Here is a 17,796-nt window from a genome sequence, read left to right as displayed (position 1 = left end):
TCATAGATGTCGTAAGTTCATTTATTTAATGTTAAGGATGGTAAAAGGAGATCAATGGCAATGTTTTGATAAAGATATATTTGATAAGTGGTTAAAAATGAGTTTTTTTTTGACATTTATTTACAAGCTAAGAGTTTTCACCAGCATGTTAGTGAAGAGGTGTGACAGTAAACACAGTATGACAGTACTACGACTCTGTCTTCATTGGCGATGGTTTAACTTTGTCATTAGTCAGAGTTTTGACACACTGCACGAGAACACGACAGTGAAAAGTGATGTTTTGAAGTGGTCAAGATGGTAACGAGCAACAAGTCATCTGTTTCCAGTGCTAACAGCAGCAAGACATCGGCATCAGTGGCAAGTGTCACTCGTGCTAGAGCCAAAACAGAAGCTGCCATGGTGAGAGCATCATATGCTAGCCAAGAGGCCAAACTGAAGAGGCTGCCAGAGAAGCAGAGGGAATAACAAAAGATGCTCAAAATCAGTTGGAAGTTACTAGGATAGACACAGAGTTGAAAGCACTAACGCTACATTGAGAAGCAGATGCAGCTATGGTGGATGCACAATTGTGGGAAGATGCTGCAGAAATACATGACATAATGGAAATCAGAAAAGCATATTACAGGATCACGACCTAACAACAACAAGCCCAAGACTGGAAAAGGTAGTGAAACACAGCTACCTCCACCAAACCTACCCGAGCCAACCAGACTTGAGTCAAAGTTTAAGGCAGAAGGGACAAACCCCTTCATTAACGTACCTCAGTACCATACTCCCTAAGGTATGCCTCCGGCTGGAACACCCGCTCTCCTAGACCCACTAGCACAATACTTAGCACGACATGATCTGGTTACATCAGGACTGTTCTAATTCCATGATAAGCCAGAGCACTTCTGTGCATGGCAGTCCTCATTCACCAATGCAGCGGCTGCCGTTAATCTCACAGCAAGAATTGGACCTTATGACCAAATGGCTAGGAAAAAAGTCCAGCGAACAGGTGAGACGCATATGCTCAGTGCATGCAAACAATCCCAACCGGGCCTTAGAAAAAGAATGGGAGAGACTACGTAACTGCTATGCTGCTCCTGAAATATTTGAACAGTCACCGTGTCAGCGGTTGCACAGCTTTCCCAAGATTTCGGCCAAGGATCAAACCAAATTCAGTGAACTTGGAGATCTGCTCATGGAGATTCGAGGTGCTAAGAAGGAGGGATATCTCACGGGCCTATCGTATTTGGATACCTCTCGTGGAATTGGACCAATTGCAGACAAACTCCCTTATGGGTTTCAGGAGACGTGGGTGTCGTCTGTGTCATGGTACAAAGAGGACAACCATGGTCACTTCCCTCCGTTTGATTATTTTTGTGATTTTGTGTGCGATGAGGCAAAGAGGCAAAACGACCTAGCTTTATTCACCAAAAGTGGCAAAGCAATGAGGAATTTTAACAACAAAGCCATCACAGTACACAAAACAGTTTCTACAACAAATAGGGACCCTAACAAGAACTGCCCACTACACCTCAAAATGCATCCGCGTTCTGGGCTGGGTATTAATAGTAGAGGTGTGCTTGGATAAGGTGCATTAGCAGACAGTTAACACATTCAATACAAATGTACTGGATAGCGGTCGCCATTCCATTTTTCAACCTTGTACGAGCTTTAAGCATGTCAAGGAAACTCAACCAAACTTTAACAGGCCTGGCAAATCCCTAGAGAGGTTGCTGGGAAGGACACTGTTCTGTTGGACTGAGCATGACAATAAACCTGCTCCATTAATATAATAAACATTAATAAAAATAATGGACACAAATGTTTGCAGAAACAACACCAACAACTGGGTTGCCCCCTTACCGTTCAAAGTACTGCCAGCACTTGCTAAATAACAGAGGGCTGGAGGTCAAGTGGTTTGCATCCCTACAACAAAGCTTCAAGTGGAAACCCGAGATGCAGGACCAGTATGTATCATTTATGGAGAAGATCTTCACTAATGGTCACACAGAGGTAGCACCGCCACTGGACCAAGACGAAGACTGCTGGTATCGCCCGTCTTTTGGGGTATACCCCCCACAAAAGCCTAATCAAATCAGGGTAGTTTCTGATCCCAGTGCCCAGTACTCTGAATTAAATGCTTCTCACACCTAAATAACTCCCTCCTTAGTGTCCTCCTACACTTCAGCAAGGAGGGAGTTGCAATTCTGGTGGACATCCAACAGATGTTCCACTGCTTTTTGGTGCACGAAAACCACTGCAACTTCCTCTGATTTTTGTGGTACCAGGACAATAACCTCAGTAATCCGGTTATCCAGTACCAGATGAAGGGTGACGTTTTTGGCAATGCACCATCTCCTGTTGTAGCCATCTATGGACTGTGAAGAGCCACTGAAGAAGGTGCCCAGTAGCATGGTGCTGTGCTGACACAGTGAAGTTTGTCAAAAGACACTTTTATGTGAATGATGGCTTGGTATCTTTGCCGTCTGAAGCAGAGCCGATTGACCTACTCCAAAGTACACAAGCCTCACTCACCAAGTTGAACCTCCGCTTGCACAAATTTGTGTCAAACTGTCAGGCAGTGACTGAAGCCTTCCTGCAAGAAGATTGTGTTCTAGTCATCAACGATCTAGATTTCAATGGAGAAACAGCACCCACAAACAGGACATCAACCGCTACTAAACAATTTACTCGACATGGAGTCCACTCTACTGTCAGCAGTGTCTTTGATTCCCTGGGTCTGCTGGCATCTGTCACGATCTAGGGAAGAGCCCTAATCAGGGAACTGACCTCTCAACCATCTGATTGGGACGCACCCCTTCCAGAAGACAAGCTGAAGAAATGGGAAACTTGGAGAGATTCTCTCCAAGACCTAAAACAGCTTCATGTGCCTCGCACATACACACCAACCTCACTCAGCAAACAGTGCGCACAGACTTGTGCGTATTCTCGGATGCCTCAACCATGGCTTATCTGTTAGCTCAGAAAAGGAAGGCAGACTTGTTGCACATACTCTGAATGCAATCCGCTTCCATCCGCTAAAAAGCATCATAGAAGCAATGTCATAAGTTAGTAATGTTAATAAATAGCAATGTTTTGATAAAAATATATTTGGTAAGTGGTTAAAAATGAGAACTTATTTACATTTATTTACAAGCTAAGAAACATGCTAGTAGACATTGCAACTTTTACTTAAAGTGCATACAGTGATGTAAATTCATGTTTATGGTCATGTGCAATGTCATATTTAGTTAAAACCACATATGCTGAATATTTTTATACAAAACTATACAATATTTTATATTGTATGGTTTTGTTCACAGTTTTCACCAGCATGTTAATGAAGGGGTGTGACAGTAAATGACTGATCTTACTACAACTCTGTCTTCACTGGCGATGGTTTAACTTGGTGTTTAGTCAGAGTTTCGACACACTGCACAAGAACACTACAATAACACTCACAGTGTTGTGTGTGTGTGTGTAGAGGGGGAGTACTCAGGGCTGTTGAGCCGTGGGTGGAACTTTTCTCATGTGTTCAAGTTTCAGTGTGTGCAGGAAGGAAGAGGCAGCAGGCAGTCTTGCAGACATTGTATTGTTAATGTTTCCTTTTCAGCCAGGCAGACAGATGTATCTAACCCCAACCTACGAAATCATACACCACTGCTCTGTTGTCAAAGCCATTGTCATTTGTTGCAGAAGAATCATCTCCCGAGAAACTCTGAGTGAGTTAACAAGGCTGTGTACTGAAAACAGACAATCAGATGATGTACAAGAAAATCAAATAATGTCTCCTCAAAGAAAAAAACACATCAGACAGGATGGTATGACAGTATTGGATTAAACCTCTTTCATCATGTCTGGGTTAAACCTGCCATTTAAGGTAACTGCCTCATTAGAGGCCTGTCCAGAGCACGGACACGCTCCATTATTATCAATAGTGTCGTTCGCTGACCAGTCCTGGCCAGATCCAATGTAATTATCTTTCCTTCAGTCAGGCCACATGGTGTGAGTGGAACACAAAATCATAATGACAGCTGGTAAACCAGCGAGTATGATGTAGCTCCTTTTTCATTTTCATATTTTCCCTACCACGTTTCAGAGAAGAAGAAGAACAGTAGCCTCTTCAAAAAATGTGTCCACAGTCTGACTGACACTAGATTTTCGATGACTACTGATACTGATGCTGATACTTTAGACTGTAAAAAAAAAAAAGAACAGCATATTGGATGATATTGAGTATTGATGAGCATTTCAACCAGCAAAAGTCATTAATGCCAATAAAAGAGGGAGCTACAAACCAAAAGATATGCTATGAGATTCAGGTATTTCACCAACTTGGAAGTTGATCCACAAAAGAAACTGCTATTGGAACCCATCCCATACCCATAATCCTCATCTCCCCTCTATTTCTGTCTTTCCTAAACATACACAGTAACTTCTCTATCAGGACCTCTCAACCACAAATAAGGTCTGTCTGTTTTTTGGAAGATTGTATCCTTCTCCTACTGCTTTTTACACCACTATCCCTGGTTCTGAGCTCTGTTGCTGTAAGCCTGCCACAATATTCATCTGCAATTTCATTTCCACAAATAATCATCAGCTACCATTTCCATACTGTTCAGAGCTGTCCACAAATGACTCATCAAAGTCCATCCAGCTACTTTTATTAGATTCATTTTTGATTCTACTACAATAGTTTTAACAAGTTGCGATTTGCTATGCATATATATTTTCTGACCACTGGCCTCCGCTTCAAAACAATGCAAGCATGATAAAAGAGAAACATGCCATCGTGAATGAATGTTTGGATGGAACAATATCTATCTACATGAGTATAGATTGATATTTCATGAATATAGTTGTTTGTCAAATTTTATTTGGCATTAGTAAATAAAAATAAGGTTTACAGAGTGATAAGAGTCATGTCGTATAAACAACATCGTCCGTACTACGATGCAGAAATAGTAGGTTTTCCACCAAACACTATGACATACTTTCTTAGTACCTCTGAATACAATTTTTTAAACAGCACAAATAAAAAAAAAAAGAAAAAGAAAGAACATTCAATTTTTTTGGTTTTCCTCCTTAAAACACTAACACATGAAACCTCTAGAAAAACTGTAATATTCTTGACCCACCATAGAAATAAGGACTTTTCTCAGTGGAAAGGGAAGCTACTGATATCATATTTCACTGTTTCTGTATATCCTGTATCAGCTGCTGTTCATGCAGAAGGCTCTCATTTAATACAACCTACATAAATCAGCTGATCCACATCCGCACACAATGATGATGAGCTACTGAAATGTTAATGAGCTGAAAAGCAGTCAGACCACCAGGCAACTGTGGCTTCGTCCCTGCATCACTCTGTCATTAAAGATGGATGGATTCTGTTTACAGAGGTGTCAGCTGTCTCTACCCAGTGGCATCTTGTTTCTGTTGCAGGCTGCAGGCACACACAGGTTATTGAGATAACATGCTGCTACTGCACCCAAAAGATAACTGATGTTGGAGGCGAGCAGAGCACACCAGTTCTATATACTGACCTGAGGTGGCTCAGCCCCTGAGACACTTAATGTCTCCATGCTCCATCATGATTTGAATCTATTACAGTCAATATTTAACTGAAGCTTGGCTTTAAATATATCATCAAGTCAAACTTCCAAGGCCTCAGTTTTGATTATATAGTGTAAGCAGGTTCAGATTTATCAGGAGCTGTAGACACAGGAAAAGTGAAACTTGTTGTGAATTAGTGGTGAAGAGCACACCTGTCACTGATGTTTGCCACTAAATCTCTCTCAGACGAAGTGGAAATCACCGTCACGAACGTGATTTTATGAAACGACCTCATCAGAGGAGTGTGAGTCAAACTCCACTGACAATAGATTCTATCTGTACTGTGGACTTTGCATATATTCCAGAATTGTAAAACAAATCCAGACATTCGATTCTGCCGCCTCGGCCGCACTGACAGCGCTGCATGATGGACAGGCGTCATAAAACCGTTTCTGTTGTGCAGTAAGATCTGTCTGTAAAATCTGTTGAAGTCTGGCATATTTCAATTAGTTAAATGTGAAAAATTCTGGCTGTACACACTGTTTTCTCCAGACAATTCGAATAACAATATGAGCCCGTCAGTGGCAAAACAAACACTTTTAGTGGACGTACATTGATTCAAAACGTGTTCTCTCCATTAGGCACTTACAGACAAAAACATGGGCAAACAGGGTCCATAATCAGATAATATGTGACCTGAATTTCTCCCAGGACACTGAAATCTTCCAGGACACTGAAATCTTCCAGGACACATGGACCAGCACCAGTTGGAAACTCTGCACACAACATCACTTTCACTGTTTGAAGATGAAATTCAGGTCAAGCTGAAACTCGCGAATAATTCAACAACAGGGTATAAGAAACAACAACAGTGTTGTTATCAAGTCATATACTTGACACAGTTTGGGCCCTCAGCAGCTCCTTCAGCAACAGACTGCTGCTTCCACTATGCAAGAGGGAATGCTTCCACAGGTCCTTCATTCCATCAGCTGTCAGTGTTCAACTCCAGCTTTGCTTAATGTAGCACTGGGACCATATTCACACTGTTGTTTGCACTGATGTGTGATTTATGTTTACTTCAGCCTGCAACCACATACACAAAATATCTGTTCAAAATTACTTCTTCGTTCTCTTTAAGTAAGCAAACTGTCCGCTGCTGCACCATACTTTCTCCTAGAGACTTCATTCAAACTTTAAAACGTAGATAATTTTGTCGGCTCAAAATGAACCTCCGCACATTTTTTGATATCTCTTACGGTTTTCGAGCTATGACCATCTGAAGATCTTGCACCAGCTGCCCTGCTCTGCTGCTCCATTTAAACCCATACAATCTCCTGCTTTCTGAGTCGCAGTCTGCTGGAGTGTGTCTTTTTAAATCGAGAACTTAGTCATTTTTCTAAAGAATATCTGGACATAAAACACACATACATCTGGCCCAGACTTGTCCGCATCTCACAGTGTAATCGGTTTTTTGATAGCAGCTACCGTTTTATCACAATCACAAGTTGTTCGGAAAACCGACAGCGAAAAAGTAGCTGTTCAAGGGGAGAATTGTCAACAGGTGCAACTGTCATTTACACACATACCGGTATGTGTCAATAACCCACGCACACACATCTCCAGGACAACCAGCCTGAGAATGATTAAATCCACACACACAGTCACACAGAGACAGAGTTACTGTTTTCTCACAACTAGCAGTAGTTCCAGGGGCTGGCTACATACACACACACACACACGCAGACAAATGCATAATGAAAACCCCATCCCCCCGCCCCCTTCTTAACGCTGTTAGCTCTATTAGCGCCGTTAGCTCTGCTAGCTCTATTAGAAATGTTAGCACCGTTGCTCTGTTAGCACCGTTAGCTCTGTTAGCATTAGCGCCATTAGCTCTATGAGTACCATTAGCTATTAGCGCCGTTAGTGTTAGCCCTGTTAGCTCCATTAGGGTTAGCTCCGTTAGCTCTGTCAGCGCCGTTAGCGTTAGCGCCATTAGCTCTGTTAGTAAAAGGAAACTTTCTCCTAGAGATTTCATTCAAACTTTAAAACGTAGATAATTTTGTCAGCTCAAAATGAACCTCGGCTCACTTTTTGCAGTTTTTTTGTTTGGAGTTTATTCAGAAAACAGTTAAAATGCAAGTACAATTATATCAGACATAACAGATAATGTGTAACGACACAAACTGATGAGCTAGGTAAAGATTAAAAAAAGGGACGCAGAGAGACAGTATTTAAAATATCTGTTATCTAACTGTAAACAGTAACATTTACAGCCTATTAAACACCAAAGACTAACTAAAACCGCTAAACTAAATCAAATTCTAAACCTAACCATCCCTAAACGAGACCCTACTGACTGTCCCCAACACATCATGGAATTGGTTGAATAGGTAAGATACAATAAATACAGACATATGTTGAGTGGAAGTACAGTGCAATTTAAAAAGACTTTAAACAGAGGATCTAGTTTAGAAGTCCCCAGTCATTCAGGGTATTTAAGATCTAACATATTTTAGTGGTAACTGCTGCCTTTTGAAACAGACACAGATAATGAGATTTAGAGCTTTTACTCCACTATTTTGTTTTTAGCCCTTTTCTAATAATAGTGGAAAAAGATTCAGCTATGAAAAATAAACAGGAAGAGACAGTGTTTCCCTTCCCAGTTATCTAGTTGACAGAGACTACACATCTGGTCTCAGTCCCGGTCACTGTCCCATTTCCACTTCAGGAAGCAGGTGAAATACGTACCAAACAATATTTTTGACATATATGACATACGCCCAGTTGTTTGCAGGGGTCATAAGTCTGATTGATACAGTCTGGCTGTTATTTTCAGTTGTTTTCTCACTGTGTTTCCAGTAGCAGGAAACCACTGTGGGTGACAGAAATGTCCGAAAAGCTCTGAATTGTTTTACAGCTGTGGCTTTGACTGCTCATTACTGTATGACTCAGAGAACAAGAACAGCAAGGTCAAAAAGGCAGCAGGGAAAAACCAGCAGAAAATACAGTACATGTGAGTGTTGTGAGAGAGAAACTGCATGTCTAATCAAATATACAATTACACTGATCACAGCGGGGAGGGGGCATCACACACCACAACAGCCAGGAGCTCACACAGACACACAAACAGTAAGGAGCAGGCTGACATTTAGCACATGCACATGGGAATAACTACACAAGTAATCAGATAATAAGATAAATAATGACATTCATATTCATAAGGCCAGATGCCCAACATGAGACTTCCTCTCTGCCGTGAAGGGACAAAACAGTGATACTCTGAATTAGATCTGTGATTCACCCAGATGCTGGTCTAAGGTCATCACCAACGTCAGCATTCTCTATCAAGTTGGATAACTGGTGGTATTTGGTATAGAAATTTCATTGACACACAAGACAGTTGCGACCCAAGGCAAGTGGAATGAATTTCCACTAGAGATGAAGTGGCAATGAGAGGAATTTCAGGAAAACATGGGACCAATATTGCAATTACAATTAAATTACAATCTGTAAATACTAATACAAAGACACATTAAATACCAGACTTGCATTTAAGATACACCATTGTTTCTGATGATGATGTTTTGTCATATTTTAGTATGTTTCCACCAAAATACAACATGTCATGTCATAATGTGATGTCTGGTTTTAATATCTTCATGGTTCTCTAAAATAATGCTTTACTTATTTTCTAATTATTCACTCACTTTTCATTTTGAGTTAATCAATCCCTGTTCAGCTTCCGTCAATAAAACTCAACACTTCCTGCACAAATGCTTTACATTAAAAGCTTTCCAGCAGCTCAAAGTGCATAATCCCTCAATTTCTTGGCAAGCATTTATTTTTAAATATCTGCAGGAAGTGTTGACTTTAGTGTTGACAGCAGATTTGCAGCAATCACAAAATGTGTGTGAATTACAAAAGCAGTAGAGTATGATATGACTGCTTTGTACTGATGGAAATAGTGCTGTGGAAAACATTATGCTGAATTCACCATGTAAGTACAGGTAATTCTATGAATCAATCTTCAGGCCAGTATTTGTGGTCTAGATAGTGTACTATATATTAGGGCTGGCACGATAAGCTTCTTCACGATTCGATGCTATCATGATACTTGGGTGCCGATTCCATATGTATTGTGATTTTTACCTACTGTAATACAAGTATTGAGAATCAATATAAGGATTTATTGCTATTTTTTTTTTTTTTTTTTGCTTTTTCAACAATAGATGAAAAGCTGAATGATGACACTTCTGAAGACTGTATTTCAGCAGCATGATTGATATATTGCATATACAACTGGCTGGTAAAATGCTTCTCGAAGTGAACTGCTAGATTGAGTTGTATATAAATGGAATAATATGTAAACTGTTAACTGCAGACAGCACAACTGAAACTTATTTCAAAGCCATGGACTTCACTGCATAAACAGTGGTAAATAAAATTACAACAGAACAAATATATGCCAGACTGAATACAAAAATACTCATAAATACTTTACTACTAGTAGACACGGGGTAATGTTTTCTTTCAAATATTTTCACAGTTATATTGCCATCTATGTGAAACACTGATAAAAAAAAAAAAACAATACCCACCTAGCCACAACCTATTTACCCTGCTGCTGTCTGGTAAGCGATACAGAAGTATCCACTGCTGTACCACTGCACTACAGAGCAGCTTCTTTCCTCTGGCTGTACGACTCCTCAACTCATCCTCTGCACTCCATAAGCAAATAAATGACATGGAACTTTACACTGACATTGCACATACTGTACATACTAGATTGGTCCAGTGCAAACTCTAAATACAATTAACTGTACCATTAAATGTACAGAGGTAACTGTGAAAAGTGAAGTAAGTAAACTGAGGATAAAAAAGCACTGTTATCACTAAGGTTGACAGCAAAGGTAACATTATTGTAGAGTTAAGGAAATAAACACATGCAGTTCATAAAACAGATTACCATCACACTATATTGTACAAGTAGAGAATTTAAATAACCTGTATATGTTCTGTGTGTGTGTGTGTGTGTGTGTGTGTGTTGCATAAAGAGGATGGAAATGACACTTCATTGTACAATTGTGTTGTAAAATGGCACTAAAGGAACTTTGCTAACTTGATTGTTGATGTCCTGCCAGGTTTCTTTTTTCCAAATTTGCCACATAGACAGGGGTCAACTTGACTATTGTTTAAAAGATAAATTGACCAATTTACACTTATTTCTGAACAAATCCCTTCAGTGGTAAACTTGACAATACTTAATCATTTTAGACATAATCTTCACATCCAAAATGGCTTTATAGGTATTGAGAACAGCAACAGAATTATGATAAAAATGGAAAACTGCTGGAAAGTAACATCTGACAAATTTAAATCAGACTGACACTTTGGGGCAGCTGTAGCTCAGGAGGGAGGAGCTGTTCCATCCCTGGCCCCTGCAGTCTACATGTCAAAGTGTCCTTGCCAAGGTACTGAACCCCAAATTAGTCCCAATGCCGTGCCATCAGTGTGCGACTGTGCATGAGTGGTTATTGCTCTGATGAGCAGGTAACACCTTCCATGGTAGCCTCTGCCAGCAGCGTAAGAATGTGTGAGTCAACGGGTGAATGCTGACTTGTGTTGTAAAGCACTGAGTAGTAGGTAAGACTAGAATAGCAATTTACAAATGCAGTCCATTTACCATTTACCTAATGATACTGCCAACAGCTCTGTACTGTAGCTGCTTGAGCTAATGTTAAAATTAGCTTTCAGACTGACAAGACAGACTGCTTACAAGCTCTGAATCCCAGAGGTCCTGTTTGAAAGATTCAAGGAAAATGATAGGAAAACTATAAAATACATTTTGAAGATTCAGAAAGCCAACTGTCTGCCATTTACACTCGACAACTACCAATAAACTTGCTAACGACCTGTCTGAAGCTGACATGAGATGAACTCTGAAATGATTTATACAGAGAAATATCATTAAAAGCATTATATTGGTCTTTTAGGACAGCAAAATAACACAGTCCACTCTTCCTTTCTTCAAACATTGAAACGATACATTTGAATATATATTATATACATTAACATGCACACGCGCATGTGTGTGCACACACTTAGTTAGCTACAGCTGAGCAAATAAGCTAGAGACAGTTGACACAGTAGCTGGCAAAATGAATGGTTGCCAACTAAAACTTCCTTACCTCAGATAACTTGTTGAGATACCCTTAATAATAAAAGCTACAATTAAAATCAAGACTCTTGAAATGTGAAAATTACACTCTCAAATCATGATTTCAGTGATGAGGCTCTCTGACTTTCAACTCATTTCATCTTACAGTCACAGTCCAGATTTGAGAAGGCACCTAGCCCATAAAAATCCTGATATACTAATGTTTGCTCTTTGCAACTGTGTGCTCGCATATTGAGGTTGTCGGCCTTGAATTGTGTCTTTCAGATAATCCATTCTCTCTACGCCTTTGAAAAACTAAATACATCATAATCATTAACGCAATGTTTAGATGTTAAAAGTGACAATTTATGACTATAATATCATCTAAAAATGCAAACTACATACAAGCTAAGGCTTGACAAGGCTCTTTACTAATTCCTAAAACAGACTGTCTATTACAGTACAACTGTGTCTTATATGCTGTATCCTTGTAGTTCAAGTTATAAATACTACTTAACTGTCATCTATGGTACAGTCACATATAGGGAGCTGATGACTCTAGTCAATAAGACAGATCTTGTACACTGCTCTGTGTGAGTGAGGCAAGGCATGAAAAGAAACTGAAAGTGCACAATTTTATATTTAACTGAACCCATCTATCTGTGCTGTCTTCTCACACAGGGAGGCTGACCAGAGCTGCTTAAAAGTAACTATGCTAAGTAATAAACAGCATTTGGGCCGTTAGTCTGTTAACAGTAAAGCCCTTGAAAATGGCACAGTCATCTACAACAGGAAGACATTACACTGATGGACAACAGAGAAAACACGGTGTGTAATAATACATGCCTCAAGTGAGTGAGCATTCAACATGCAGCAACACTTGGCACTGCAGCTTGAATAAGAATCATACAACTCTTCTATCTTCCTGCACCCACAAGGGGTCATGAGTCAGGGTCAGCTCCAGAACAGAACATCTCAGGATTCTGAGTATGACTCAAAGACACATCAGGAGGGCCTGTGTCTGCTAACAGTGGAACCCAGGTCCTTGTTCAGTCCGCCACCCTGCAGCCGCTATAGTTAGTAAAGCATACTTCTGCATGTACCTAAAAGGGGGGACCTGAATGGCCCACATTTTTAAACAAGAAATTACATTTTTTTTTCCACTTGGGGCAGCAGAAACATGCTGTAAATATAACTCTGAGATATTATTACTATCTAAGTTAATATGGCAATCTTATTGCATACACATCCTACAGACACAGAGCAACATAGGCATTGAATTTAAGTCCAACAGCTACTCTTCGTTTTACATCATTTTGGTTTCCACCAACTCCTGAAGGAAAATTCTGTCCCTTTAGCTGCCGAATACTCCACACAGACCAGCTCTCTAATTGACCACTTGTGTTCAGATTTCGTAAGTAACTCTGTCACTTGCGGTGACGGTCAAACAGCCCCATGCACAGTTATTATGTGTTGCCATGTTTGTTTCACACTGGCTAACAGCTAGCTAAGAAAATAAAACTGTGTTAAGGATTTATACACACGAATGAGCTATTCTAACTGTTTAGACTGACAGGATAAAATCACTTGCGACTTGCAAATAAGGGCAGGACAAGACGAAAATGGTAGCTGAACTCCACGCACATCAGTACTCCCCTGCATTTTTTTCTTGGTGGTGGTTTACACTTGTATTTAGCGTTGACCTGTGATCCGATCACCCAAGATACATCAGGGAGAGTACAGTGGGTTTATCAGAACCTTTTCACCGAAATGAACTTCCTGCTGTGACCTAAACAACGCTGAGTGAATCGAATTAGAACAAGACCAATAAATCAGCCAGGTCAGCTTTTTGGCCAATATTAGCTCACTGCAGATATATCTGTATCAGCGTATATATCGGACGATAAGTAAAATTGCTGCACAGAAATACTAAAGTGTTTTTGGGTTGATTTAGAAATTGTGTCACCATTAAATAGTTTATCCACCAGACACCAGTGACAACAAGATTTTTCAAGTGCAAAATGTCCCACCCAGTATGTATCTTACTCACAATGAATGAGTAAAATAAGTATCTTAATGAGTGAGTAAAAGTGAGTAAAATACGTATCTTACTCACAATGAGTGAGTAAGATACGCAAATTTACAAAGCAAAGCAATTAGATCTAATGTTAATATAAAAATATTTATTGGCAAATAGCAACGTCAGTATTTTTGCTGGTGTTTTGCTGATGTGTTTGTTATATGTTACCTCTCCAGATCCACAGCTACAAAGCATAGCTGGGAGACCCACCTGTGTCAGTAAGTTTTGGTTATTATAATTTACTTTATCCTGGCTCGTAGCTGGTACCTAGCATTTCAACAACACAGCAACATCTTCATACCTCACTGAGAGCATTCAGAGGCACTGGGTTTTTCCTGCCTGAATTTGTTGACTTGTTCAGATTTTGTTGATTTGGTCATTTTCCCTTGATGTTCGTGCTTCTACCGTGGGTAAGTAGGCTACGTGGTTAAATTGTTTCTTTTTTACTTGTGTTAATTGTGTTAATTGTCATGCACAAAGTATTTTACTTTGCAGATTGACTGGATTCTCTACGCTGTTCCTGCCAAAATCCAGCACAAGCTTGAAGTTCTCCACAACACAAACAGGCCGAACACAACCTGAAACTCAAAACTCTCAGTGGGGCAGTGGAAATGATCTATGTCCAATGGCCAAATGCATCTACGGGCAACGTATATGATAAGGGCACATCTAAAAGATCCTTAGAGGAAAACCTTATGCCAAACTCCATCCTAACACAATGGTGTTGGCTTGCTTAATTTTCAGCAAACGTTCTTAAAAAGATTCAAACTGTAAGCTTAAGACATTTCAGAACCATTTAGACAAATTGCTCATTTAGAGAAACAGATGATCCACCAGGCAGCATTTGTTTCTAAATGTTAGAACTGGTTCACAGTTACTCACAGCCGCCCACCATGGTGTATTTTGGTGGCAGGAGGCTGTGGGAATAACAGGCCGATTCTGAATGGAATTTGATGAGGAACATTTAAGTGCATTTAAGGGTGGCGGATGCCCAGATTTAACAATATGTACAAGCTCCGTTTGTGAAATTGTTATTATAGGCCTGTTGGGTCCATGTTTCTGAAGGCTCCATGTCCTTTTCTCTGGAACACACTACCTACAGATATCAGGGAAGCCAGCTCGCTAAATATTTTAAAAGAAAGATAAAACTCCACTTTAAGCTTCAACTAGCTATGACTTTCCTGATATAGGCCTGAAACTTTCACGCTTTGCTTTGCACCTGGGCACTGCGGCGCTGTTTTTTTTTTTTTAAATCTTGTATTTTACTTGATTTTAAGTATTCTATGTACTCTAGTTTTAACTCATTTTCTTACCATTATTCAGTGGACTCTATTTGCCATCTTACGTTATGCATTCTTGTTATTCTGTTTTCATCCTTATTCTATCTTATATTTACTACTTCATTCATTTCATTAATTTTCCCTGTTTTAATGTTCACTCTGTCTTTATTAGGTGAAGCACTGGGTGCATGTGATTTCTTGGTTGTAAAGCACTTTGAGCTGCATGTCCTGTGTGAAAGGTGTATAACTATCACTTAGGAAATGAAAAACTGAACCAAGCGCTGACTACAACAGAGTGCATCTTCTGATGCTGTTTCTATAGTTACTGTCCCATATTAAAATCCGATGCCGTAAAGTCACTACTTTCTCCCTAACAATGCTACGCTGTAAACAAGAAATCTGTGCTGAATTAGCAGGAGAGCATTAGTTGTTAGCAGCCATCGGGCAACAGCCTTGCAGAGCTAACAGCTAATTGAGCCAATAGAGCTAACAGCTAATGGAGCCAATAGAGCTAATAGAGCTGACAGCTAATGGAGTTATACACATAGCAGGACTGGTGCCTTGTTTCCACACAGTTTTGTCTTGTGTCCATAATTCTGTAGAATATACAGACTGCGCCCACTTTTGACCAACGCAAGGAAATGCATTTGTTTTAATGGCTAGATGGAAATACCACCACAAACACGGGAGAGAAGCTAATTGTGTCCGTTTTTTTTGTGAATAAGCACGCATTATTGAGACAAAAACAGGACCAATACTGCTAGCCGACTAATAAGTGAGGAGGTTGGCCTGCAGGTGTGTAGCCAGTTTGGTGAAATATTTTGTTAGAGGACATACGAACCACTATGCATGGACTCTATATATTAGTTAGCATACTATGTTGGCTATAAACACTGTTGAACTAAGAAAAAATATATGAATAGAGCTGCATTAGATGTATCCATCAGTTAGTTTGACAGGTTTGTGAAACTTTGACCCACCAGTACAGTATTGTATTGCATTGTCACATGCCACAATTTACTCAAGGATGGAACAAATGTACAATCACTGGACTTAATGTTCGTATTGTGTTAGCTCAGGCAAATAAATCAAATCATGCAACTGTTATTGCAATGTGGAGTACTCTGAAATTGAAAAAATTGTTGTTTTTCCTTATCCAGTCAAATACAATCTACACATGGAGCATTGTTGTGACACACACACACACACACACACACACACACACACACACACAGAGAGAGAGAGAGAGAGAGAGAGAGAGAGAGAGAGAGAGAGAGAGACAGAGAGACAGACAGACAGAGGGAGAGAGAGAGAGATGTGGAAAGAGGCCTGAGAGTTTCTGTTGAAGTGTCAAACAGTGAACACAAGTTCACAGGAAATAAATGTACTGAAGTACTTCTGATGAGCACAGTTTAGAGGTAGAAGCACTTTCAGTGTTTCCATGTTATGAATGTTCTGTCAGAGGTGAAGGTAACCTCTGGAGTTACACTGCTGAATTACTTGTACTGAGGCGAAATGCTTTCAATAAACTATGTGACAAAACTAACAATGATAGATGACAATAACAAAGGAAAGAAACAACATTTTATTTTGGGGATAGTTAGACTAGATTTTGGGGACGGTGGTGAACAAAGTTAGTGTGGAGCTCCCATCGACGAGCTGGAGAACAACGGCACCAAAGTCTACCGTTAACGATCAAGGGTCATGACAGCGGTGAGCTGCGAGGTGGATCATCTACACAATCAGCAAGAAAGCCCAAATATCTGCTGGATTTAAGCGTTTCTAACACGCTGTTCAGTCAAACAGTGAGTACATGTTTGCCTATATGCAACAAAGAATTCATTTAGTCGCTTTTTTCAACTAAGTTTGGTGTGAAGTCGTACCTGCACCAAACGATCTGGATAAAACCAGTGTCTCTATTATCACCAAAATCCACCACAGTTACCTGCAACAATTTCAGGTTGGCTACTTTTCATGTGTTTGAATCACCTGGAGGCCGACACCAAGCTGCAAACACTGTTCACATCCAAACAACCGTTGTTATGAGCGAGCAGTAACAGGCGTCTCCATACCTGACTGGCTTTGTGCAGCTGCTTCTTCAGCCCGGCCACAGACATCTTCCTCAAATGTGTAGCGCTTCACCTCTGGAGACACTGTTCCGTAAGAAACCGAAAAACACTGAGGAGATCTACGTTAGACGATCAGACCAGTCCACAGCACCGCAGTCATCAGTCAACACCGTCCCAGATTGTAGCAAGACCTGAGTTGGGTCAAGCTCGGGCAACAAAGGTTGACTGGTCGGAAGTATTCTCTTCAAAATAAAAGTGTCACTTAAACGCTGAAAATTGACGTTTGTTATTTCTTAACCTTTATTACTTTTCATACAAAATGAACATAAATGGTGTCAGTGGGGGAAAACTTTCACAGTTACAACTTAGAGTCTCTTGGAGTCACTTTTTTGAGTATTCTTAATGCAATCGCTTAAATTAAACTGACATTGTGACGGTTTTTGAGACCGGTCCAATTTTTCTAGTTTTCATTCATCCCAGATAGATGAATTCTTAAAATATCGTAAGGGTTTTCTATCAGAAATCTCCTCCACAATATCTGACCACTGTCAGGGCGTCCATTTACTTCCATGACACCTTTCTTTTTCACATAGATACACTGCTCACAGCTCTAATTTATCCATGTATATGCAAACATCAGCACACAGAGGTGTGATTCTTCAGCCT

At 40.1% G+C, this 17,796-nt stretch overlaps 1 protein-coding gene across 3 annotated transcripts in view; it reads right to left on the bottom strand.

Moving 5' to 3' along the window:
- The window catches only part of sh3gl3a (SH3-domain GRB2-like 3a), a 42,781-nt gene extending 25,488 nt beyond the window's left edge, over positions 1-17,293 (bottom strand). For all 3 annotated transcript variants that reach the window (XM_041935525.1, XM_041935542.1, XM_041935533.1), the window contains exon 1: positions 17,134-17,293. In XM_041935525.1, coding sequence (XP_041791459.1) covers positions 17,134-17,178 — 45 coding nt within the window. In that variant the 5' untranslated portion in view covers positions 17,179-17,293. The remainder of the gene's footprint in view (positions 1-17,133) is intronic.
- Between the last annotated feature and the right edge of the window lie 503 nt (positions 17,294-17,796).

Source organism: Chelmon rostratus, chromosome 1 (genome assembly GCF_017976325.1).
Source record: "Chelmon rostratus isolate fCheRos1 chromosome 1, fCheRos1.pri, whole genome shotgun sequence".
Lineage (NCBI taxonomy): Eukaryota > Metazoa > Chordata > Actinopteri > Chaetodontiformes > Chaetodontidae > Chelmon > Chelmon rostratus.
This window is presented reverse-complemented; position numbering and strand designations above follow the sequence as displayed.